The sequence below is a fragment of the Rhinolophus sinicus genome, chromosome 13 (assembly GCF_057876585.1).
Source record: "Rhinolophus sinicus isolate RSI-liver-muscle chromosome 13, RSI-T2T, whole genome shotgun sequence".
Classification (NCBI taxonomy): domain Eukaryota; kingdom Metazoa; phylum Chordata; class Mammalia; order Chiroptera; family Rhinolophidae; genus Rhinolophus; species Rhinolophus sinicus.
In genome coordinates, this window is record NC_142513.1 from 61760353 (window position 1) to 61786005 (window position 25653).

At 49.3% G+C, this 25653-nt stretch overlaps 1 protein-coding gene across 2 annotated transcripts in view; it reads left to right on the forward strand.

Annotated features, from left to right (window-relative positions):
- Positions 1-22815, forward strand: part of ABHD17C (abhydrolase domain containing 17C, depalmitoylase) — a 30842-nt gene extending 8027 nt beyond the window's left edge. The window contains exons 2-4 of one of the 2 annotated variants that reach the window (XM_074317800.2): positions 17797-17976; positions 19791-19879; positions 21357-21496. In XM_074317800.2, the coding sequence (XP_074173901.2) occupies positions 17797-17976; positions 19791-19836 (226 nt within the window). In that variant the 3' untranslated portion in view covers positions 19837-19879; positions 21357-21496. Of the gene's footprint in view, positions 1-17796; positions 17977-19790; positions 19880-21356 lie in introns of both variants that reach the window. The other variant, XM_019743494.3, reaches the window with a different exon arrangement.
- The last annotated feature ends 2838 nt before the right edge of the window (positions 22816-25653 follow it).

Sequence of the window (25653 nt, forward strand, 5' to 3'; positions counted from 1 at the left end):
ATAGACTAAGAACATAGTAAGCCGAAGTACAGTTACAAGGGCAGGATACGGAGAGCTGGGCTGTCATCCAGCCGCATGAGTTCCCACTCCGTCTGTCTCCATTGCTGAAGTTCGGGGGGCTCACAGTCCTGGGGTCCCCCGCCTCGGGCCTGCACCCCCGGGGCAGTCCTGCCACACCTCGGAGGCCGACTGTTGTGAACACAGCTTCACCGGCTGGCCACGTACGCGTCACCCTCCATTTATCCAGGCCCCTGGGTGCCTTCCTCCGCGTCTGCACACCCGTCCCCACACGTTTCTGTTCTTCTTCCATTGAAACTTGTCCTCCTTAGCCTTTCCTTTCCCTGGAAACCCAGGCTGGGAGGATTGGATGGGACAGTGGCTGGTCTCCATGGGCCACGGCGTCACATTGCGTGTGTCCTGCTTGCTTGGTTGTGGCTCTGTGGTCGCTGTGCCTGGAGAGATTGCTGCCGCCCTGTGACCTCGTGGAGGCACCCAGGAGAGTGCGTGGTCCTCCCTGCCTGCCGCCGCACCCAGCCCCGGCGGCCCGGTGGGACACGCCTGTCCCACGCCTGTCCCAGGGAGCGTTCATGCCCCAGGACTGAGTGCTTCCTGGCTCCCGCGAGATGCTCTCCCGAAGACCCGGGTAGCACCTCAGCCTGCACCAGCATCTCTGATACCAGAAGTGATGGCTCCTGCAGGAGCAAGTGTGGAGAAGGCCGGGGTGCTGATTTCAATTCTCCTCCTGCCCGTCCGTTCCCCTGTATGTTCTCTCTGAGCTGAAGACAGGACACGAGTTTCTTGGGGACTTTTGTAGGCACCCGTGTCTTCTAAAACCCACTCTTTTGTTGTCCTTGAATTATCCTGTCCTCTTCACTTTCACTCAAGAAGTGCAATGTCCATTCATTAGCCACCCCAACAACTGGAATCCGACTCTCTTACGAGTTGTCTCTTCCATCAACGCTTTTCTGGAAAATGCTACTTAGAATGGGAGGCCTCTGCCTGTATATTTGCGAAAGAAAAAAAACAAAGCCTCATTATTTATTATTTTTAAGTGTGTTTTTTGCTTTGAGCGTCCGTAGACTTTGTATCGTGTTTTAAAACACTAACGTGTAAACGTGTGTCCATCCGCACCGACCAGGAGTGCATCTCTGCTCTTTATGAAAGATGACGCTTGAGCAAACGTTTAAACACCAGTACTCAAAGCAATGTTGTTACTTCATATTTTTGGATGTTTTTCCTCAAAATTAGGGATCTGATCATGACGAGGAATTACACTTTTTAGAAATGTTCATCTTTCATCAAATCCAGCACCTGATATGTGTCAGCTGCTGGGCTAGATGTGTGGCTCTCTCATTGTTACCGGATCTTCTGCAGGACCAAAAAAAAAAAAAAAAAAATCTCAATTTGCATTTGAAAGACGACTTTGAATACCCTTGGACAGACCTCTCCCCATGGAATTCTCTGCTTTTGTCTCACAGTATTTGTTTTAAAGAGGAAAAATGGCTCCTGAACCTTTGGAAATCCATTGAAAGGGAGACCAGAAATGATTCTTTTCTAGTGAGGTGGCCACTCAGATTCCTTTCAACACTTGGGTTGGGTATTTCTGACTGCTTTTCTTTCAGAGACATCGCAGAAGACTAAGGATTAGTAAACAGAACCCTTGATAGATAACCTTAGGCGGGCCGCAAGGGGCAGAGTTTAAGAGCAAGGATGATACAGCCGGGCTGCCTGGCTTGAGTCCTGCCTATGCTGGCTCCTCTGAGCCTCAGTTTCCTCTTCTGTAAAATGGGGAAATGATAGTAGTACAGGTCGTAGTGTGTCATGAATAATTAGTGAATAAATGTTTGCAAAGTGCTTACATCTAAGTTTGGTAAAATGAGTTTTTAAAAACACTGAGAGGACAGAAGTAAATAAATGAAAGTTTTTATAGTAGGTAAAAATATAGATTGAAAGATGTCAAAAAAAGCAATGCACTGTATTTCTGAAGGGTTTTGTAGTCACCGGGGTACTTTCATGTACACTGGCTCTTTGATCCTAAAATAGTTCTGTGAGAAATACAGGACAGGCTCTGTCGTTCCCCTTGCTAGATACATTAGTAGAAGGAAATTCTGGAGAGGAAATGGTTTCCACCAGCCTGTGTGGTTGTTAAATAGTGCGCACAACCGCGTCATTGTATTTCTTTGACTTTTATATTGTTCTCTGGCTGCTTCTCGTACATTGTTGCCAATAGTAGTTACTTTTGTGGTTTGCTTTCTAATGATTTTGTCAGCCTCTAAGTAAAGGACTTGTAGGGTGGTGTCCAGGTATGTGGTCTTGTCTTTCCGTATTTGACTTTTCTTTTAGTGCCGTTGAGTTTCATTGCTTATTCTTCTGTTTACTGTCATTCCTGGCATTGGTTTTAGAGAGCCGTGACGACCTATTTTAAGTACTCTGGGAAAGTGTTTTATCCCTGTGCATTTAAAATTGGACCAGTGTTTCCTGGTGACTTGCAGGAGTTCTCTGTTTAGATGGGGAGTGAAAACCCATTCGTGGAGCCTCTGGCATGTGCCTTTCATTGCAGGATCACTAAAGCGGGGGCTCTTATCCCCCGGGAGCTTGAGTTACCACCGCAGGGCTTCGTGGAGTCCTGGCCACTCAGAGGATATAGGATGTTACCCTAAGCAGCTGCCAGGAGCCTCGTATTAGCAGCTCTCAGGAAGCGTTTATTGATCGGATCCCAGGCTGGGCTCAGCGACCGGGGGACAGAAGGCAGGTGTGTCCCATGACCTTGGTGGAAACCTCTCTGCTTCATGGGTTCTTACCAGGGCCCAGGGCCCTTACGATTTCTTGGAAGTGAGAGGGTGTCTTTAACCCTAAAATGAGAGGCCCGTGGCCATAGAAGGGTGATGTCCAGAGCATCTATAGATTTCCTGGCAGAATGGATCGCCGGTGTCAGACACCATTCCTAAGGAAAACCGTCTTAAATCTCCCCCTCCTTCCACCCCACTGAAGTTGAGTCTTCTCGAATTGGAGCCGGAGATACTAAGGGCGTGGCCATTTCTCTAGTTGATAATGGTGCTGTGTCTTGTCCATAATATTTGTCAGTGGATTTTAAGGTTTTCACCCTTCCGTTGGTAGGGAAACCATAAGCATGAACAGGCATCTGGGCCACGGGAGGACCCTGAGTGTGAAGTAACCCAGTGGATCCCTAATACCAGCCCGTGGGCCAGGAGGACACGCCCAGTCGTCTACAGCAAATGAAAAGCTAAAGACGGTGGAGGTTTCTGGAAGCAAGTGTTTTCAGTAGGCCCAATCACCTGAGATTTTGCCACGCCTGCATTTGTTTTTAAAATCATCGTTAAAGATACTGTATTTGGCAACCAAAATCATTTCCCCATTGTATTGGAGGAGGAATGGAAGGGGTGGTTTGGCTGATGCATGAAATCTGGAAGTCTGGGATCTACTGAGTCTAACCCACACTTGATTCAAGGATTTCTTTATTCTTTATTTTTTTTAAAAAATGTTCCAGCATCAAGTACAAATTTTGCTTCATTGTCATGTTAGGTTCTTGGTACACATTCATGACCCGATGTTAATTAAGTAATGTGCCTGGGTTTTTCGTTTGTTGTACTAATGTAATAAGCATGCCAAACCTTTCCCTTACAAGTTACGGACATGATCACAACTCACCTGTAACCATCTGGCCCCACCCCGCACCTCCGTCCGATCCCCAGGTAGCCACCACCTGACTCCCCAGTTTGTCTTTGCCGATAATTCCGTTGTTACCAATAGCCGTTTAGTTGCCATGCGTGCGTGAACTAAGAAGGGAATTAAGATGTGAACAGCAGCAGTCCAGTCCGTCTAAGGAGGACGGGTTTTCTTCTGTTTAGCTCAACTCTATGTCCTGTGCTTTTCTCTCCTTGGCCCCAAGTCTTGTTGCCATGCCACCTAACACCTGTCATGTATTTTGCAAACCGCTGTCAGGTAAGCGCCAGAGGGCAGAGGTGGCAGGCATGTCCTTCCTGCCTGAACTCCCCACAGCATCGAACAGCAGGTAATGTGAGTTGAACTGCATTAAATGCTGCTTGTACCTCATCCCCCCTTTTGCAGGCTAACTCTCCCCAGTGTTTTGGACCGTGCCTTGTGGGAGATGTCTGCAAACCTTTCCCCATGCCGGTCCTCCCCTCTGAACGCCTTCTTGTTCAGCGACATTTCTGAGACAGGCCAGGGTTGCGATGGGACGATGTGTCCCCGTGGCCTGAACTCGCCAGGTAACACGGCTTACCTGAGCGGCACCTGTTTGTTACACGGGTGCGTCTGTGAAAGCACTGGACCCAGCAGAGTGATAGGCGTGTATGTATGTGGTGAGAAAGGGTTCATTCACTGAGAGTTCATTAAAAAAAAATACTTCCCTAATTATTTCTCCATGTTCAGAGAGTCTTTCAAATGACATTTATTTCTAGCTTTTCGTGCATGTTTTTTTCTCCCTAGCCAGAGGCCAGTGGGCCATTGGGGGGGGGGGGAATCAAAGCTTTGGTACCTCTCCTTCTTACCTTCTTCCTCAGCCGTTGGACGGGTGTGAGACTTGCGCTGCTTGTTATGCATTTTCGCACTTTCATGTTTGCCACTTTCCCTTCGATATAATAAGAGCAAAAGGCATTTACACAGTGGTCCTAACGTCCCTAAGCGGCAGCCGACGCCTTCTTCAGAGCAGTCCGGGTTGAGGCCCAGTCGGACGCCCCACCTTCTCCCCTGGTTCCTAAGGATCTGGGTGTCTGGACAGGGTCCCAAAACGGCTGCAAGGAAATAGTCAGGCGACTTCACCAGCACTGCTGAGGGAAAGTGGCGCTGGTCTCACTGCGCGCGGCTGTTCCCCCGGGTGTCAGGACACTGACCTCCTGGGAAAGCACGGCCGCTCGGGAGTCAGACGTGGCCTGTGGGAACGTTCTTACGGGGCCCATCAGAATCCTGCCTCATTTAAACCTTTTGATCCGTTTTAAGACCCTCCCCTCAAGTTCGTTTTTTTCTTCTTTTTCTCCCCAGGAACTGTTGGCAAATCAGGTCTCTCGCTAGCGTGTCGTTGAATCTTTTTAAAAACCAGCTTTGAAGCGGTACAATCTCTTCTTGGAATTGCAAGCCGCAGGCCTGGCTGCCCTTATTACTATTCCGCCTTGATTGGCAGATCCGATTCTTTGATGTAAGGCCTGTAAATTAGCATCTGGTGACGGGGAGGACGCCGCCTGCAGCACGTAGCGTCCCTTTGCTTCAGCCGGAGACGGGGCTGATGTGTGAAGGGCAGAAAGAGGTGCCAAGAGCAGGGACGGGGACAGCGTGGCGAGTCGCTTCCTGCGTGTCGTTTCCTCCTACAGTGAACAGCTGGTGAAATGCGGGGTAGAAACTACCCTCCTTCTTTTACAGAACGAGGGACATTGGGGCGCTCGCGCGTGGAGACTGTGTCTCAGTAAACACAGTAAGGTGGGGCACTAGGCAGCGAGTTGCGCCTCTGTGCTGGGGAGCGACGGAGGCGTGACGAGAGGTGAATGACATTTTCATGGCAGAAGTTACCATTTGTACTCCAATCACACAGGCATCGGGTAAGAAAGTAACAGAAGAGATTGTGACTAAATGCAGTAGTCACCCCTCTTCCTCCTGCACCCCGCACCCAGGAGTAACTTTAGGCAGTATTTACTGACTTTCTGCTACGAAACACGAGGATTTTTCTCATTTTTCCAATCCCGCTGGCTTCCCTTGGCTATTTTCGGTGTTTAACAGTTATCTGGGGGTCGCCGCTGGCAGGGTCGGGGAATTTTACGTACTACACTTGCTTACTTGTCCTGCCGCCAACGTGGCGGACATCTGGACTCCGTTCCCCCTCCTCCACCCTCAGCTCCCACTTTGTCAGCTCGGCTCTTACGACAGTGTCATGACATGGTCCCTTCCCACAGTCCTCGCTCAGTGTGGCTTCTGTCACACCCACCTCCTGGGCTGCCCTCTTGGTCTCTCATAGTCTCTGTCTCTTTGTCCAGTTTGTTCGACATCCTGGGAGGTCTCCCCCACTTGATTTTCCAGCCTCTGAGTTACATTTCTATTTCAGCCATCAGTTTTCACCCGTGGGGTCATTCGTACGGGTTGCTTCCTTTTTCCATAGCATTCTGAACGTCCGGGGCTTTTCCCAGCCAGACAGACGTGTTGGGTCGGTTTAACTGTTCGCGAGCCCGGTGGTACTACTGAAATGCAGCTGGTGTTTTCACTCCCTGGGGTTCTCAGGGGTTCCATTCACGCAGGAGGCAGGCGAGTGGCTCGTGTGTGTCAGGCGCTGCTCTGAGATGGGGGTGGGGGGGGTCCACGGTCTGACTCGAGCCTCCTGACTTCAGAGTGGCCCGGTATGTGACTTTCAACACCAAAACTTATAACAGGTTGTGATGAAATATTTCTATTATTTTAGACCCTTTCCCACCCCAAACAGCATCCTGTGTTGTCTGCACTGGAGTAATGTTGTTGCCTACAAGCTCGGAGCGGAGGGGCCTGTCTGTGGGTACTGGATGCCCCCTCCCTCCCTGAGGTGTCTGGAGAGCTGTCCTTTTTCTTTTCATCAAAAATTATTTTTGTTGTGGGCGGGTTTCAAGGAGGGTAGAGTAGAGAAACATGCCTTTACTTGGCCAGTTTTTATTGCAAGTCTCATGATGTGTCTTTTAAGTCGTGCAGCTCCCAAGCAGCATTTCCTTCTTAGCTTAGTTATGTAACCGCTGCTACAGTGTTTTTCTGTTCTGGTTTCTTGGAGAGTAACCAGAGTCAAGCAGTCAAAGAACTTCATGGGAAAGGCACAGAGGGGATATCCCGTCCCTAATAGCACTGTTGTCCTGTGGGGGGGTTTCACGCAGAAGAGTGGGTGCCCACTGGGATCGGGGGTTCTAGGTGAATTGGGGACACGAAACCCAAGCAACCCAAACTTGCCCCCAGTGCTTACCCGACCTCTACAGACACATTTCTCTGTGGTTCCTAAGAATCAGCAGAGCCCTGGAATAGAGGCTACGTGCCGTCTCTTCTTCCTCAGACATCCCCGGAGAAGGGTGGGCAGCAGCACATCTGGCAGCCTGACACGTCCCGCTCCATGCTCTTAGCAGGCCCCGAGAGCTGCTGTTCTCTGCACTCTCACTGTCATGTTCTAGGTCAGCGTCAGTGCACATTTGGTGTTTTCAAGGTCAAGGTGATGGTGATGATGATTGTGTGATTATTTCACCTGATGTTCTCATCAATCTCTTTACCTAGTTGGTCATGGTGGTTTTGATGTCTCCTTAATTCAGGACTTGCATAGAAAAGTTTTTTTCTTTTGTTTTGTTGTTTTTGTTTTTTATTTTTCTGTGTTTTTTTCTTTTTTTTTTAATTTCAAGGACTGTCGTCCTGTTTTGATTAGTTGCTTCTATTTCTGTTGTTATTATTATCATGGTGGTCAAAGAATGTGTCTTGGCTTTATTTACTTTGATTCCTAAGACTGGCCTTTTTTAGAACGTATGCAACCTTTTTGTATGTCTCAGGGTTTTCCTCAGATTGCCTATTCTTTCAGTCGGTGTACAGTCACCTGGTATTAGGAGTTGACATAAGTTCTGTCAGAGGTCACATGTGGCCCTGTGCAAACCTTGGCATCCAAGACAGAGAGAAGAAACATTCCATTTCAGGTGCAAGATCAAAATAGTACTGACTTGTTTGAAGACGGCCTAGTGGAATGATGGATGCTTCTTAGGAAGACTTGGCTCCGGTGTCGTCTCCGAGTCTCTGAACAGCTCGCCTTTAGTCCTTTCTCCTCCAGGAGGAGAGAGATCTGAACCTTTAGTGAGACTCAGAGCTGCTGGCTCTTTAGAGATTTGGGGCAGTTAACCTGCGAGGGTGTGGTGTAGTGTCTGGGCACTCGAGAAATTGGAGCTGAGAAGTGCAAGCCATCTGGGTGTTTGGCAGGTGGCACCGTAGGTGGAGGAAGCCCTCCGTGCCTCAGCTAACTAGCCTTTCTTTCCTGGATGGCTTGAATAGTCCGCATTCGTCTGTTAGAACGGTGTCCTAACAGCATTCTTGAAATATTAGAATACAATCAGTTTCCAAAAATAGAGACAGTTTTCCTGCGGTAGCTGGGCAAGTGCTGGGTGAGAGAAGGCAGGGAAAGAGCACGTGTGAGAACCGTGGTCCATGGTGCATTCTCGGATGTGCACACAGTGGGTCTGAGTCTCCCCAGGGTCCACTGGAGCCAGTGACGGGCCTGGCCACATGTGTGCTGGTTTCTGGTGCTTCATCATTTAAAGTGTGGGGGTCGGGGAAGGGCTGGGTGACATCCTTAAGTACCTCTCTGAAGGGGTGGGGTTGTCACCCCTGCCCTCGCCACTAAGGACCAGTGTGGCTGCTGCCACCCGTCCCTGGCTCAGTGGCGGCGTGGCGATGAGCATCTGATGTGAGTTAAGAGCCAGGCTCTGCCACCTGCCAGCTTCGTGGCCTTGACTCATTCACCCAGCTGCCCAATCTTTAGTTCGAAGGAACTGATGCTAGCACCTTGCAGGTGGGTGCTAGGAGTTGAGATAAGGTTTGCAGAGGTGTCATCCTGGCACAGGCTGTCCCGGTCCTGCCATGTCCTCATGCTGGACAAGAGCCGGACTGGAGTGAGCCCCTGGCGTTCGGCAGTGCGGCTGTTATGAGGCCCCCAGTGGGTGCTGGTGTCCCGGGAGCTGCTCGCGTAAGGGCTGTCGTGCCAGGCAGGTGCGACCTTGACCTTCCCTGCAGTGAGCACCTCTGGTCTGGCCTGAGCTGATCTCCTGGTGGGGCCGAGCCTGCCGGGAACGTGACGGTGCCCCGACAGGTGCTGGAGGAGGCTCACCCGGGCCTAACCCATTCCCTCGCTTGGCAGATGAGAAATCCAGCGGCAGGGAGGTCACCGTGGGGCCAACGTCCCCGCGTCCCCACCGTTCAGGGCCTGCAGGCATTCCGAAGGGACCTTACAGTCAGGACGAGCGGCCTGTGGGCTCAGGGTCCTGGATCTCCCGTTCTCAGTGCATCCAAGTAACAGCCACAAAACCAGGTAAACAGCTATTCCTTGGGCCCTTCCTGCTGAATAAAATTGAACATGTTTTAGAAGCCAAAAGGCATCTTTTTGTGAGTAATCGAATTAAATCTCTAGAAGCACTGAATTTCTAAGAGTTTGTAGAAGAGCCTCAGCACCGTGAAACAAATGAGCAAGACGTTAAAACCAGGCCTTCTTATTTTAGAATGCAAACCGCCTACACCATCAGACTTAGGCTAGAAGCCCCCACAAGGGGAAACCCGAACCTCCCTTCTTCATTCTTGGGCCCTCAGCTCCTGGCACCATCGACCTAGCAGATACTGGGTGACTAGGAGGCAAAGTGTGCTGGCTGTGGCTCTGGCTCTGGGAGGCCCCAGAGAGAAAGGCCAGGCCACGTGTGTACGTAACCGGCAGGGCAAGCAAAGCTCAGCTGAGGTGTTTATTATGTAACGCTTGGTGCAAATATTCGCTTTATGAGAATGTGTGAGCTTGCTTATAAATCTTGCTTCGTGCCAAGGAAGTAGTGCGTTTGAAATCGTAATAAAATCGTAATGTTTCTGTAAGCATTTTGGCCGAACTGTTCCACGGTGTTTTAAACCTGAGGAATGCTAATAGTTTGTAGAAGAGGGTGAAACAGGCTTCTGGGTTTCAGAACAAAAACGCATGCAAACAGAGCTATGGTATTGAAAGCATTCGCTAATGCTTTATAGAAGATGGTTATATCATTCTGATTTCTTTTGAGATTCGAGTGGAAAAAAAACAATTCTTGCCTGATTGAAAATCTGTAGTCAGAACGCTTCCAAATTGCCGTGGCTTGACGGGAACTTTCAAACATGGTGAGTTAGAAGTGATCCTGTAGGAACCTTCCAGGGCTGAGAAGGGGACTTGAAAGGCTAAAAGGTGTCTAGGAAGGACTTTAGAGACTCGTTTCTGGTCCATTGGGCTTCGGGAGAGCAGAGAACCCAGCCAGGGAGGGCGGTTTGCCAGAGTCCCGAGCTTTCATAAGGACAAAACAGCTTCGTCTCACAATGAAAACCTGGGTCTGCCTCCATCCCTGTTTGAAATTTCATTGGCATGTGAAGTCCTTCCATTTCCAAAGTGCTTTCAATAGGAGACATGCAGCGTTTCACATCCTGCCAAAGAAAAGCCAGGAGCACAACAGGAAACATGTAAGACGCAGAGGTCGAGTATGGATTGACAGGTGGTAAAAAGCATGGGACTGTCTTGTTACTTCAGAGCACGTGTTGTTACAGACTTGCGTTGTCTGCAAAGGAACAGACTGTGACTCTGTCTCTCTGTCCCTGGTTATGGTAGGCTCCAAAGGCTGGGTTAGGAAGTCGTCGTAACTGGTCCCGGTGAAGTGCGGGAAGGGAGGGCGGCTCGTGGCTGTCTCTGAATGGTCAGTGTCACGGTCCTGTCAGTGACTACATGAAGGCTTCCTGTTGACAGGAAATAGCAAGGCGGCATTTGCTGTGTTATGTTTATGTGCTACATAGTACTTCAGTTAAGATATAATGTTGAAGCTGCCCCGACCTTATTTTAGACGGACTTGGAAAAGGAAACAAAGGTGGGGGGGGAGGTTAGACCTGAGTCATACAGGCACCGTCTGCTCCTTGGGGTCACGGAGGCTGGATGTGGCACGTGTGGTCCCAACCCCTGTGCTTGACAGACGAGGGGTGATCTTTTAGAATGCAGACGACCTTGAGTGTTCAGATATGGAAACTGGAATTCTGTTCAGGTGCAAGGTGCCCCTCAGAGAAAGCCGTCAGTCTGTCTGCGCCGGCCTCGCTGGCTTCCTTCTGTGAGGTTCCTGAGGGAATCCTGGCATCTCCAGCAGAGAAGGACGACGGGCAGGATTACTGTGTTGTCCTAAGGAGCAGTTCTTTGTTTTGCTTTGCCAAAAAAAATCTAGGCGAGGTGCAGAGATAATGGAGAACATAGCAAGGTCTTGGGTACAGAGAGGTCACGACTCTATGTCTAAATAAAATAGAGTCGTCATCTCCCCTCAGAGACAGATCATGAGTGGAATATTCTACCAGGTTTGTAAAAAGTGTTCGTGCTATGCTTGTCTTTACTATCTTTTTTCTTTATGTTACTGGGAACTTGTAACGCTTTTGGATTGTAGAGAGTTTACAATTTAACCCCCCCACCCCCGCAATTTTGCTGTTTGTTACTGTTTTATTTATGATTTATTATTTTTTATTTTTTTTTAATAGTAAAGTCTTACGTTGAATTCAGGAGAGCTGGGATTTTTCCTTTGTGCTTGTTAACAAGGAAACAATTTGTACGAGTCAGACTTGAAGAGAGTTGTTCACTTTTTTCCTTCTTTTGATTCTCATAAAATACACCGTAAAATGTACCGTGGGACCCATTTTGAAGTGCACGGTTCTGCAGTGCTGAGCACACTCACGAGACGGTGCGACCATCACCTGCGTCGTCTCTGGAACTTTGCGTCGTAAACTCTATCCGTGTGACACAGAACATTCACTTTTAGAGCACGAGTTACGTCTGGAATGTTCAGGTTGGTGCTCGGGACACGCTCATTTCTAATCGCTTCACCTTTGAGTTAAAGGGCGTGATAATTAAGGTTATGGGGCAGCTGCACCCCAGCCTTGGTAGGTCGGAGCCCCATTTTACACCTGAGAGCAGGGGAGCCGCCGTGCCCCAGACTCAGCACAGACAGGTGTGGTTCTGAGCCGTGCGGCACCCTCCACACATACCTGAGGGGTGCTTTCCTGAGCTGGGTGCGGATTCACAGGACTGATACTTTCTGCCCCCGTTTAGCTCCCAGCCCGGAGCTGGCATATACTTAGAGCAGCCTTCACGAGTCTGAGATGAGTCGATAACCTCTCTCAACGCTCTGCTTCCTTATCTACAAAGCAGAGTCATCCATCTGTGTGAGCGGGAGCGACCCCTGCGTCCCTGGACGTGCTTTGTGTCCGTAACTGAGGCTCTGAGCTGCTCCTTTTGCAGAGGAGGAAGGGGAGCGGGAGGCTGTGGATGCAGAATGAACCAAGGAACGCAAGTCAGACAGACACAAGACAGGCGCCAGGAGGGGATTAGACCCAAGAGAAAGACCTTCTTCACTGGCTCTGCCCAAGGGGACTGTTTATTTAACAGACTTGCAGTCTGCGTGTACGCAACCACGTTCAAGGGGATACACAGCCAGAGTTGGGCAGTTTTCACATGGGGGTGTCATCTTGTGTCCAGGGGCCACGTTCAGACATGAAACCAGGGAAGCAGCCTAGAAAGGGCGTGCGGGGGGGACTGTCTGTGGGCTTCACTCATTACCTCATTTAATTCTCACGGGCAAGACTTACACTCCTTTATGGCCGAGGAAACAGGGCTAAAGAGAGCTGAGGGGATGGGTGCCAGGCAGAGCCGGGGCTCAGACCTGGGTGGTCTGGCTCCAAAGTTCCCTCTTCTTCTCACCTCTGCAAAGCTCCACGCTCCGTCCCTGCCCTGACCTCCACGCTCTCCTGACCTCGGACTCTGAGTTGCTTACAAAAGACTAGTTTTCGCCCGGCTTCAGGAGAGTGGGGTCTGCACTCCACCCGGTCAGACTCCAGGAGCCCGTGCCTGGGGTGCAGGGCCTGGCGTGGGGTGCAGGGCCTGGCGTGGGGTGGAGGGCCTGGCGTGGGGTGCCAGGGCTCAGATCCACCTCCCCTCGTGGCTCTGCTTCCCTTTGCAGGGATTCTCACGGAGGTCCTTTCCATGTGGTGACAAAGGTGACGTGCCCCAGTTCAGCAGAAGCAGGCGCAGACATCCTAGGAAGACAGGGATTGGGATTGACTGTTTTGGGAGCAGCCTTGCTTGTTCCGGAAGCCATCGCTATGGTGGCGGGGATCCAGAACTCCCTGGCCACGTGTCACACCTGCGGCTTCAGGGCCGGGAGGTACACAGATGGCCGAGCAGACAGAGGCTCAGGAATGCTCTCCGTCCCCAGAGTGCAGCCATCCCAGAGGCCAGTGGGCATCTCAGCAGCGGCAGAGCAGGGACTAAAGTGGCCTGTGGGGTTGCATTCCCAGGTCTACACTCGTTGGTTGGCAAGTGACACTTGGCAGGGCCGTCACCGATCCCAGAGGCGTCCTGTGTACTACAGCCGTTGTAAGACCACAACTAACAATGAGATAAAATAACTAGAAATTGGATTCTTGGGTTTCTAGTTCTAAGAAGTAACTTTCAGCCTTGGCAACTGAGTGGATGATTAAATTTGATGGTGAAAGTTTTCCCCCATCACAGCAATTTCATGATCTCATGGCATTGACTGTGTGTCTTGGGTGTGAATTGGGGAGACCCTTTCAGGCTTTGCTTTGGTCAGGTTCTGTCTTTCTGTGTCTTTGGTGTGGACAGAAGTGATATTTAGTAAATGGCTTTTGTCAGGTGCTAGATGTGTCACATAAGCCAGCTCGTGTCATCCTCTCAAAAGCTGGAGGGTAGGTGGTATTTTAAGCCTTTCATAGGTTGTTTGGGCAGCTGCAGGGGGTGGGCAACATTTCCTGGCTTTTTCAACATGTTAGATAATTAGAGAAGGCCTCAGTTATCAGAGTCTCAGTTATCATTACAATAATTTCATGCATAATCTTAGTCAAACAAGCTTGAGCAAATTATCCTATTCTAATTGTCACAGACCTAAAGAGCGTTGACTTTATATTCTTTAGGACTCTAACTATTCCGCTGAATGATGACTTCTAAACGATGAAAATTGTCATGCCAGGTCTTGTTTATTTTTGCGTTGACACAGAAAGAGTGCTGTAGGAGTCGGAAACAGTCTGTGTGACACAGAGAATTAAGTTGTGTGGAGGGTGGGTTTAGACCTGACACAGAAAGCTCTGTCCTGCACCACCATTTGGAAGGAAATTTCAAACCTCTGAGGTAGAATGAAAGCTCCTGCGTGAGGGAGGATGGTGCTTTACAAAAATGAGGTAACGTGTGTCTTGATATGTTTTGAAATAAATGAGTAAATTGAAGAAAGCCTGGGTTGGCCGGTGTGCGGGTGACCACACCGAGCCTCTGTCTGTCACCTTCTCCTGGAAGGCATGTGTTGTCCTGCACGTTCTGTTATTGTCTAGGAGTCTGTTTAAGAAAAGGACATGTGAGCTTTCTGTTCACTGGCTTAGGTGTTGTCCTGTTCAGCTCCCGGGACCTGGGCTGTGTGGTCTGTCCCAGGGCCTCTGCCAGTAGGCGGACTCCTGCAGCTCCCAGCCTGGCTCCTTCCAGCTGCTTCCGCGGTCGGCTGGCAGCAGTTAGGACGAGGAGCATTCAGGAGCTGGTCTGTCTGTCCGGCTCGGACATCAAACCATTTCAGGAACATTTTCTTATAGTGAACCCTGAGGGCTGGGCTTTTCTGTGCCTTCCTAGGTGTTCCGCCATCACCTGAAACTCTGTCTCTACTCAAACTAAACTCACTTTCTAACAAAACAAACAGTTCCAAACACGTATGCTCTCCTCCCCACCCCCCGTTTGTGCCCGTTTTCCCAGCCCTTCTCTGTACAGTGACCGTCCACGCTGCCCTTCCCCCCCCAGCAGCACACACAGATCCCAGCAACTCCAAACACTTCTTATCTAACCATCGTCTTCCTTCCCGTCGCCACAGTTGTCGCCCGTCTGCAGCCCCCCCTCCGATCCTGTGGGCACTCCCGTGGCGGGTCCGTGGCTTCCCAAGGTAAAGCCGCCGCCCAGCCGCCAGCCTCCGTTCCCCGTCCTCTGATGCTCTCTCTCCCATCCTTAGCAGTGGCTTCCCACTGTCCCTCTGCGCGTGGGTCCTCATGTCCCGTCTCCGTTGCCATCATTCCCTTCACTCTGCTTGGATAAACTTACTGGCCGTAATATTCATTTTGCCTAAACTTATACGTGGTGTTATTTCTCACGCTGCATCTCATCTCCTTCTTTATTTCCCCCAAAGACTCATAGTTTATTCCCATTAGATTTAATGTTACTGCTTCAAGCGAAGGAGGCTACTTTTAGTGTTGCCTGTGGGACATTTAACTTTGTAGCCAGTGTGGCGAGCATACCTTGAACGTGCTCAGGTTGTTACGCCTTCCAGAAGTGATCTTGTTTATAAATGTCCCTTTTGGCCAAATGCCCGTGGTCAGAAAAAAAAGACACAAATAGCTGACGTCTCTGACGTTTAAGTTTTTAATTTCCTATAACAGCGCTCAGTCAGTAGATACTTGAGTGTGTGTTTCCTTTGCTTTGCCTGGGAATCAGTGACCCACAGAAATCTGTGTGGGACCCATCAGTGTAACAGCAGAAAGAGTCTAAAGCTACAACAGTGTATTTTAACAAAGGGAAACGAGGTGCGTTTCAGGTGGTGGCTGCTTTTTTATCTTCTTCATAACTAAAACAGAAGGAAGGCACGTGTGTGTGAAGCTTTGGTGACAATGTGGAGAAATGACTTACGACGACCGTACCTGCGGCCGCAGTTCCAAAAGGCCAGGGTGCTGTGCAGGCCATGTCTGCGCACCTGCTTCCCTTCCCTACAGACCCTTGAATGCCGAGGCCTTGCTCTCAAGTTCCTTAGGGTTTCTCAATCCCCTCAGGCCTCAACTTCCATTAACATTCACGTGCCCTTGTGTGTTTGTCTTGGTCCTGTGTCTACAGCTATTTCCACTACGAATTCTTCCCTGAAACATTGAAAATATTGACTTCAAAGTTGGTGGCGCTGGGCCAAGCCTGCTTCTTCTAAAGATGAATGGAAATGCTCAGGACACAGGACAAAGTCAAGGCCCAAGAACTTAAACAGGATGCGGGGTGTCTTGGGGGAGGCCCAGCTCGTTCGGGTTTGTAGTCAGAAAAGAAAGCCTTACACGGAAATGAAAACAAACAGGTTTTGCCTCATCGGGATGGGACGTCATTCCCGTGGGACGCCGTCAGGGGCGGGGGGCACGTGTCACCTCCACTCCCACTCCTGCCACTGGTGCTGCTGGCGCGTCCTCGGCGGCTGCAGGGGGCTCCTGGGGGCTTGTCCTTGGTGCTGAGTGGGACCGAAACCGACATTGGTCATGTCCGCCTGAGCCCAGCATAGCTTGTGACTTCAGGAAGATGGCAGACATTGGATGGGTTGGGAGCAGAAAGTGGAGGTTCTCCACGGCTGACCACACATCATGTCGCCTGTTGTAGAGAGGCTGTGCGGGGTCCCGGCGCCCCCCAGCAGCACCGGGAGACTTTGGTTCCTTGTGTCGTGTTGTGAGGAAGTCTTACGTAATAAACACATTAGCATGGACTAAATATTATTGTCATCCCCGGTGGACTGACTCATTTTTGCTGGTTTGCAGATGAGAATCTGTTCCTCTCTAGATCCCCAAAGAAGATTTAAACTTCCAGTGGGTTTTCTATCCATTGGGAAGATGGCAGGGTGTGCGATGGTGAAGTTGTTCAAAACCAGCCTTTGGCTAGAATCCCATTCCATTCAAAGCAAGGAATGCCTCCAGTGTGCTGATCCCCGGAAGGGAAGGACCATGCGTAGACGGGGTGGTTGGCAAAGTGTGTGAAGGACCCCAGAATTGTCTGTGTGATGGGGAGGTGAGGTGTTTACAAAGCAGTGAGGGGCCGAACTGCAAGGCAGAGGTTCCCTTGGAGGGAAAAGAAAAGGTTGGAACAGTCACGTGGGGCCACACTGTGGCGTGTCATCCGAGGGCATGGACTTTCATCCCCAGGTTAATGACTTGCAGGGTGGGTTGGAGTCGGGAGTGACATGGGTGGGGCAGCTTCTGCAGATAGAGCAGGGGAGAAGGCAGGTCTGGGAGAGGAGAGGAAATGGAGAGAAGGGGAGGGGGGAGAGGGGTGAGAAGGGGAGGGGAGAGGTGAGAGGGGTGAGAAGGGGGGTGGGAGAGGAGGGAGGGGTGAGGAGAGGCTAGACGTGGGGACGGAGTTCTGCCCTGGGAAGAAGGGAGACACGGGCAGGAAGCTGGGAAGTGCATGCATTAGCACGAGTCAGAGGGCGGCCATGGATGGAAAGCAGGCCAGCCGCCAGGAACGGGACACCTGCCCCCTCAGCGACCACAGATACACAGGAGCCAGAAGGACAGGGCAGAACTGGTGGGGGTGTGTGGTCACCCTGCTGGTGACGCACATCAGCGTTCTCCTCAGCCATGCACACGTATCCCACACGTCTGGGACGTCTTCCGTGGTGTGTGGAAGGCACTTACGTCTGTGGTGAACACACCTGGGAGCGTGCGGCCTGCCTGCCATGTGACCCTTTACCAGCCTGAAAATTGGGAGAGAATGGATTCAGAGACCACTGATGAAGACTTGGGAGGGTTTAGCCCGAGAAGAGGCTACGGAAAATATAGTTACCTTCAAATTAATCACCTCCCAGCCCCTCTTCCACCGCAGGTTAATATCTGTCATGTTAGTAAAACCTCACTCGCAGGGCTCTTCATTACAGTATTAGGATTTGCCAAGCACGTTTTTGTTTTTATGTCAGAAGTACATTTAGGATTATCAAAGAAACCGCAAAGAGGGAGAAAGAGGAAAGAAAATGACCTTGTAAATTCTGAATGAAACTCATAGTGCACTTATTGAGTTCATTGTCCAGAAAACACACGTCCTGCTCATTATTTTTGCAAACTGTTGTACAAGATGGCATCTCAGTCACGTAATCCTGAGCTGGGCCCCTGCCATGTTTCTGTGACATTCACATTCGCTTTAAGCTAAGGTGGAGAAATGAGGTGATGTGTTTTTAAACTGTGGGAGTTTTGTGAGTTTAAGATAGTGTGGGTTTTGTCTTTTTCTTCCACTCTTTGCTAACAGCACGCGACCTCTGACCTCTGCAGGTACGGCGTGAGTCCTGAGAACATTATTCTGTACGGTCAGAGCATTGGAACCGTCCCCACCGTAGACCTGGCCTCCCGGTACGAGTGTGCGGCGGTCATTCTCCACTCGCCCCTCATGTCCGGCTTGCGCGTGGCTTTTCCCGATACCAGGAAAACGTACTGTTTCGATGCTTTCCCCAGGTAAGCCCCCAGCGGGACAACAGGCCTCCGTGACCTGACACCATTAACTGGGGGCGTCTGATAAATGTTTACTGAACGCAGCCACCCGTCACACGTGTGCGTGCGCCTCAGGGCACGTGGAGGTGAGGGTGACACGCACACACCAGCAGGTAACATTGTTCTGTGGTCCTGACTCATTTGTAAGAATCACCCAGGTGACCTGTGAGGACGTTGCCCGTGCCCATATCCAGGTTTCGCTGAGTCAGCGGTACGTGCAGGATGCAAAGTAGCCACATACAGGAAGGAACTTCCAGTTCACTGTTCCTTCATTCGTGCAGATGGACGTGCGTGGCTGAACCACGAAGAGCTAGTGCAGACAGAGTGTGTGACACGGCAGTTAGAGGGGTCCACACTCAGTGGGCACCGCACGTGTCCACAGCTGTGAAACCTCTCCTCTGTCAGCCGGACAGGACAGCATAGCTGAGGGGAAGGTGCAGTGAGCTTCTCGCAAGCCAGGGAATAACACAGGCACAGTGGGAGGAACGCACCCCCGCAGCCCCAGGCCCCTGAGAACCACTCATTTCACCTGCTCTCCTGCTTGGGCCAGAAGACCTCCCCCCCTGCAGAGGGGTTGCACCCCCCATGGGCAGCGTGGGACCCCGAGCCCATGCCAGCCCAGCCGTTTTCTAGACAGTGGGTGAGAGGACTGTAGCTACAGAAGAACAGGCACAGTGGGTCCTCGGATACCTCTGTTGGAAAACGTTCCCTGTGGTTTTTCTAATCCAAGTCGAGGACAGCATGTTTGATAAAAACTCGGCCCCTGAAATTTTTCCCCTGGGGCGTGGCTAACACGCTCTCAGGCTGTTCCACAGCAGGCCCGGCCGGCTCACGTGATCGTTTGTGTAGAAAAGGCAGAAATAATGGACAATTTTACGACTTTCATTGACCCACTAATGGCTGTCATCTGCTATTGCTAGGGAGGAAAAAAGAACCCCATTTGGTTACATAAACCTCTGTCACGTAGCCTCTCTCGATTCATTAGAAGAAACCCTTCCTGTAACACATTGGTGAACCTCAGCTCCGGGCAGTTTGTACCAGGATTCAGTGTAATTCAGCGTCTTGGGAAAGTTGAGGAGCTGCAGGTTTCCAGTGGTGTGGCAGGAATACCAAGCGGGCTGGTGGGCGTCTCCAAGTGGCCTTGTTTGTGCTGAATGGGCAACGAGAGGCCAATTTGTTGAAAGGGAGATAGTTAGCGTGTTTGTGGGAGGCCAGGCGAGGAGTTACCCTGGCAACAAAATGAATGGGTTTTTTCCTGACTCTTAAATGAGCATATACCTGAAAACACAGCCATGCCCACTAACTGTGGCTTCTTAATGAATAGGAAACCAGCAACTAATCTTTACTGGGTGTGTCTGATACCCCAGGCATTTGGCTAAACATTATCTCAGGCTGGGAAACAGCCTCAAGAACTTGGTCAAGTTACAGGGCTCGTTGAAGGTTAGGAAACTGAGGCTTAGAGAGAGTTCAGCATTTTGCTTAATGCAAGTTGGTGCTGGAGACAGCCAGAGAAGGCCACGCCTTCTGTTCAATCCCCTGGAGTATTCGTATGACAGATTCCAAATGGCGAAGTCACACTGACTTTTGTCATTGATGGAATCTGGTAAATGTTTTCTAATCGCGTCTACTGCTACCAAATGCATTGCAAACTTGTCTCTGTGTTCCTTTCTTCGTAAAGGTGGGTCCCTTCCCATTTCCTTTTAGTATTAAGACAATAAAGGAGTGCTGAAGATTCTTTGGCTTGGCAGTTTATTTTCTTTTACCTGCTTTCCATTTAGAATCAGACGGTGGCATTTAACTTCCGATACACCCTCCAGACTGTAGAGCTTCTTCTAAACCGCAGAGTGGATGGAGCACAGCCCCTTCTGTCAGTAAATATCTTTTTAATGGAATATAATTGGACTTGCATTCTTACAAGAAGAAGTCACTTTAGAATGAAATGCAGGGGGGAAGCAGGCTTGTAAACAAGATTCCCAATCTGCAAAACTGGGTGTCGCCTCCATGGCTGTGATCTTTGCAAATGACAGGCCTGCTGAGGTTTTGCCGTCTTCCTGGACATCTTGAAGTGGTTGGTGGCTTCCTGGGTTGTTCAGTGAGGCTGTGGAGGCCCCTGGGGTGTGGGAGTGAGGTCCCACCTCTGCGTTATCTCCACAACCTCATGCCTGCTGTTTAATCATCTCTGAGCTACAGTTCCCTCCTTGGTTAAACAGAGATGGCTTTCTCATTGTGTCTCTGCTGAAAAGTAAATGAGGTTTTGTATGCAAAGGGCAAAGCTACTGCCTGAGGTAAGTGTTTAACAAATGTGAACTGTTCCTTTTAACAGAAAGGTCCCTACCGAGAATACCCTCTCACCAGTTCACGCCCTTTTGTCACTGTGACCAAAGACGGAGAGAGAGGGACTGGGGCAGGCGGACAGGTGGGTGGGAGACGGCCCTCTCTTGGTCGGCTCTGAGGTTAAATGACCTCCCTCGGAGAAGTCGAAGTCGCCCACACACCCAACCCAGCAAGGCTTCGAGTGTCTTGAATTCCTTTTGGGGAAATGTTTTTAGAGGCTGTGGCACATTCTTTTGAAGATCCTCAAATATTCCTCCTTTGAGGACAGATTGGATTTTTGTAAACAGTCAGAAATTACTCAGAACCGAGTGTAGGCATTACATTAACTTTTCAAGCTCAGCGGTCCAGTGTTTCTTTTTTATCAAACGTGAGGCATTAGCTCTTAGTGTGCAGTGTGGTTTACGAGGGCCGTGTTGGTTGAGCATGAAGCAGAGTCCTGAAAACCTAAGGGCTGGGGATCAAAGGAAACGTTCGTTCAGACATGCTGAGTTCTGGCCTGTTTGTTGTTTTTAAAATCCTCTCTCAAATATAGGAATGCAGCGGAAATGTGAGCTACTGGATGGTTAGTCTGATGGCTCTCAGGAGCTCCGTTTTTTAATACTACTCTTTAACAAAACACAGTGGCCAAAGGCAGTGTGGTTTTCTCGTTTGGGCCCTGGGACAGAAAAAGGACATCGGGGGAAAACGGCTACAATCCACATACAGTCTGGAGTTGAGTTACTAGCGCTGCCCTGACATCTTGTTTTGACAAAGGTACCGAGACGATGTCCAGCGCTGACCTTAGGGAGACAGGTTAGGGGCGCAGAGGAACGCTGTACCATCTTTGCACCTTTCCTGTAAATCCAAAAGTATTCCAAAATGAAAAGTTGAGTTTTTAAAAAACGAAATTAGTCGGACAATGAGAGAGGGGCAGTCCCTTGCTTGTGGACACGGATTCAGTTACTTGTGACGTTGTCGGAGCATTAACTAAAGGAGACCTTTTTCTCCCCCTCCCCCTCTTCTGTTTGCAGCATTGACAAGATATCTAAAGTCACCTCTCCTGTGTTGGTCATTCATGGGACAGAGGATGAGGTCATCGATTTCTCCCACGGCCTGGCCATGTACGAGCGCTGTCCCCGAGCCGTGGAGCCCCTGTGGGTGGAAGGGGCCGGGCATAACGACATAGAGCTTTATGCACAATACCTAGAAAGACTAAAACAGTTCATATCTCACGAACTTCCTAATTCCTGAAGACAACTTGATTTTACCTCATTTACTGTGAACACAAGAGTCCTCTGTTTTGCACACGCTTTAACTGGATAGTGGTATTGGCACGTGGACCACAGGACGTGCCGGCCTGTTGGGCGTGCTAATCAAATAGTCTTGTATCTAGAGGTTTTCTACTCATTCACACACCCCGTTACACCGAACTATTGTGATTTCCAGCTTCATTACCTTTCAGGACTGGGACTGAGAGCTGACGGTGGGGCCAGGCCTCTCGTGCTGTAGAAAGGATGGTCCCATCTGGGTCTCCACCTTACCCATCACTGAGGATTCAGTCCTGCAGGACACCACCCTCCCTCCCCCAATGTTGTCAGTATTTGACAGCAGTCCTTTCAGCCCCTAGATTCATTGGGTCTGCCCCTTTGTGAAGCTGTCATAGACTAACTGGAAAACTATGGTGATGAAAATTCCTTTGTTAACTTTTGTCAACATGCCATTCCTCCCCACAGACAGATCATTGGAAGGGTAATTTACTGGAACTGTCATAAACAGCTTCATCCACTGGAACCACAGAATATAACTGGAATATTCTTCAACAAAAGGAAACTGGGTTTTTTTTAAGTGTAAATTTATTACTAGTCAACAGAGTTTTCATATTTTGATTGTCTGGTTGATCTAACAAAGAGCCTAGCCGACTTCGCTTCTGTCAAGTCTGCCTTATAGGCTTTTTTAAAGTCCTGTACATAGTTGCAATTACATTGTGCATAGATTCTTAATGGGTAGTTGTCTTTTGTCAGGATACAATGAACTGCAGATTCCTTGTTTGTAATGTAAATGATTGGATACATTTTGTTAATATGTTTTTATTCCTATGTTTTGCTATTAAAAATTTTATAACATTTGCAGGACAAAAAAAAAAAATTCCAAGTTTATGCTTTGAAGAATTTATGTAATTAAAATTTCACTGAACTAATCTTTTTAGTTTAGCAGTTATTTGGGTGTTGACACTGGAGTTGCATCAAATAAGCCTCAGAAATGTTAAGATGCTTAAAATGACTACACTGCTTGTATTGGTTGGGATTTGGGTTTGGAGGTTTTCTTGGTTTTATTTAAAAGAATTTTTTTTTTTTTTCAAATTTAAAAGCCTTAAATGTACTGTAAGCCTCAGATCATTGTACAGCTGGATTGCAGCCGATGCCGGTTTGTGTACTGTTGCTTGGATGCGGCTCAGCGGCTGGTCATGGAATAAAGGATGCATGGTCAGGGTGTGTGGCTCGTGCAGTTTTTCCTTCATCTGTCCATCAAAGAAAACAGCAAATACGAAAACAATGTTTTGTCTTGATTTAAGAGGAAACCCTTGGGGCTTAACACACTTTACCACCTTTCTGAAGGTGTATGCTGTTGTTCGGCAAGAGACCTTAGATTGCTTTTGGAATAAGCCATGATATAAAACAGGCAGCGGGAAAGGGCAGATGGAACCCATATCAAGTAGGCAATGGATTCTGGGATGTGGACCAATCTTCCAATGACAAACAACTAACATACTGAAGAAAATGGAAACATCTTCTGAAACGGATGCATGAGCTGGTAAGGAAATAGACTATGGACGCCCACGCCAAGTAGATAAGAACCATGGGGAAGAGGTACATTGCAACCTGTTTTTTCTTGGAAGGAATTTACTGCGCCAGGTTAACCTGAGCATTGGGTTCCCATCGATTGGAGCTCAGGGGACAGTGGAGGAAACCTGGAGCACCCTCCGCAAAGGGGAGACTAATTGGAAACAGGCCTCTTTTAGGGGAAAATCATACTATTTCTCGATGGACATAGAAAACATTTGATGGAATCCCATGTCCCATTCATGATTAAAAACTAAACAAAACTCTTATAAAACCAGGAATAGAAGGAAACATGTATAGAGATTATCTCCAAACAAGCGTTGCAGTGAGTGGTTAAACAACAGAATTATTCCATTTTAAATTGAGAATTAGCTGTAGTACCCACTACCCTCACTTCTGGTCAGAATTCCACAAAAGACCCTTGCAAATGCAGTAGGGTAAAAAAACAAAAATGAAAACCGTATATAAGACACGGGGGGAAAAGGGCTACGTTCTAAAACTGGATTGTTGTGGTGGCACAACTCACTAAACTTACCAGAAAATCATTCAAATGTGCACTTAAAAGGGGGTGGATTTTACGATACGTAGATTATACCCTCATAAAATTATTTTAAATGAAATACAAAATAAATGAAACAATTTTATTCCCAGAGTGTGATGGTCTGTGTAGAACACCTGAAAGTATTGTAAACAAACCCAAAAGGCACTGGACAGAAAAAGGTAAACAGTTTGCAAACCGTGGAGATGCTGCCTCTAGCAAAGACCAAAGGGGTCCTCCCCCGAGACCGAGTTGAGGGCTTTTTTTTTTTTTTTTTAAGATTTTATTGGGGAAGGGGAACAGGACTTTACTGGGGAACAGTGTGTACTTCCAGGACTTTTTTCCAAGTCAAGTTGTTGTCCTTTCAGTCTTAGTTGTGGAGGGCACAGCTCAGCTCCAGGTCCAGTTGCCGTTACTAGTTGCAGGGGGCGCAGCCCACCATCCCTTTCGGGAGTTGAACTGGCAACCTTTTGGTTGAGAGGATGCGCTCCAACCAACTGAGCCATCCTGGAGGCAGCTCAGCTCAAGGTGCTGTGTTCAATCTTAGTTGCAGGGGGCAGAGCCCACCATCCCTTGCGGGAGTCGAGGAATTGAACTGGCAACCTTGTGGTTGAGAGCCCACTGGCCCATGTGGGAATCGAACCGGCAGCCTTCGGCGTTAGGAGCACGGAGCTCTAACCGCCTGAGCCACCGGGCCGGCCCAAGGCCATTTTTTATACGGCAAGTTCCCTCCCAGGTTCCCAGGAAGGTCCTACTTCACATAAACGAGGTGTCCAAAGTGAACGGTGCTGACCGTCCAAACCGAGCAGTCTTCATCGGTAGACATTCCGGTTCTGGTCAGTTGTTACGGGGGCACTTCCAACTGGAATGGGCATGGGCGCCGGAAGTGAGGGGCAGAGCGCCGGAAGTGGGGCACAGAGTGCCGGAAGTGAGGCTCGCGGGAAAGGTGAGAGTTCAGTCAGAGGTTCTTCCCGGTACCCGGCGTATTCGCGAGGAGCTCCTGTCACCAGATGACCGCTAGACTCTCATTATTTACAAAATTTGGGACCTCAGTTGACCACGGGGAATCCATCTCAGCAGGTAAATTCCTTCTCGGGGTTAATGTTAAAAGAATCTCTCCTCCCAGGGTCCATCTACAAATTATTAGGTTTGGTAATTTAGCTAGCTACCGTGTTTCCCCAAAAATCAGACCTAGCCGGACCATCAGCTCTAATGCATCTTTTGGAACAAATATTAATATAAGACCCTGTGGGGACAGAGCCAGGAGTGCAGTTTCCAGCCTCTCAGCCTCACGTGGAAAGCTGCTGGCTCAGGTAGTAAATGGCCGTCAGCTGTAACCAGTGAGCCATTGGCCGCTAATATAACTGCCGTGGCTGCGCTAGCAGCAAATGGGGGGCTGGCAAGATGGTGGCTGAGCTGGCAAGAGCGAATTGCAGTTAGCAAGTGGGGTTGGTTGGTTGGCAGAGAAGTGGACGGCAGGTTGCAGACGGCCCCTGCCTCCTTTGTCTCCAACCCAGCCGCCAGCGAGAATATAGTGGTGACTGCCCTGTCTATGGCTCCGTGGGTGTCCTTTTTGGCCTCACCATGTCCTGTGTTCTTATGTGGGGAGCGGGACCAGAGACGCCCGCAGGCCGTCCCACCTGACATGGCGCAGCGAGCTGGGTCCCCCGCACGACAGACCCCGTCTTATTTTACTATAATACAAGACCGGGTCTTATACAACATAAGACCCGGTCTTATATTAATTATTTCTCCAAAAGACGCATTAGAGCTGATGGTCCGGCTAGGTCTTCTTTTCGGGGAAACACGGTAGGTCACTGGACACAAAATAAATGTATAAAAATCAATCTTGTTTCTACAAATCAGTAAAATGGTTTAAAATTTAATAAAAATAAAGATTTTTATGATAGCATTAAAAATATTAAGTATCTGGGAATAATGTAAGACTAT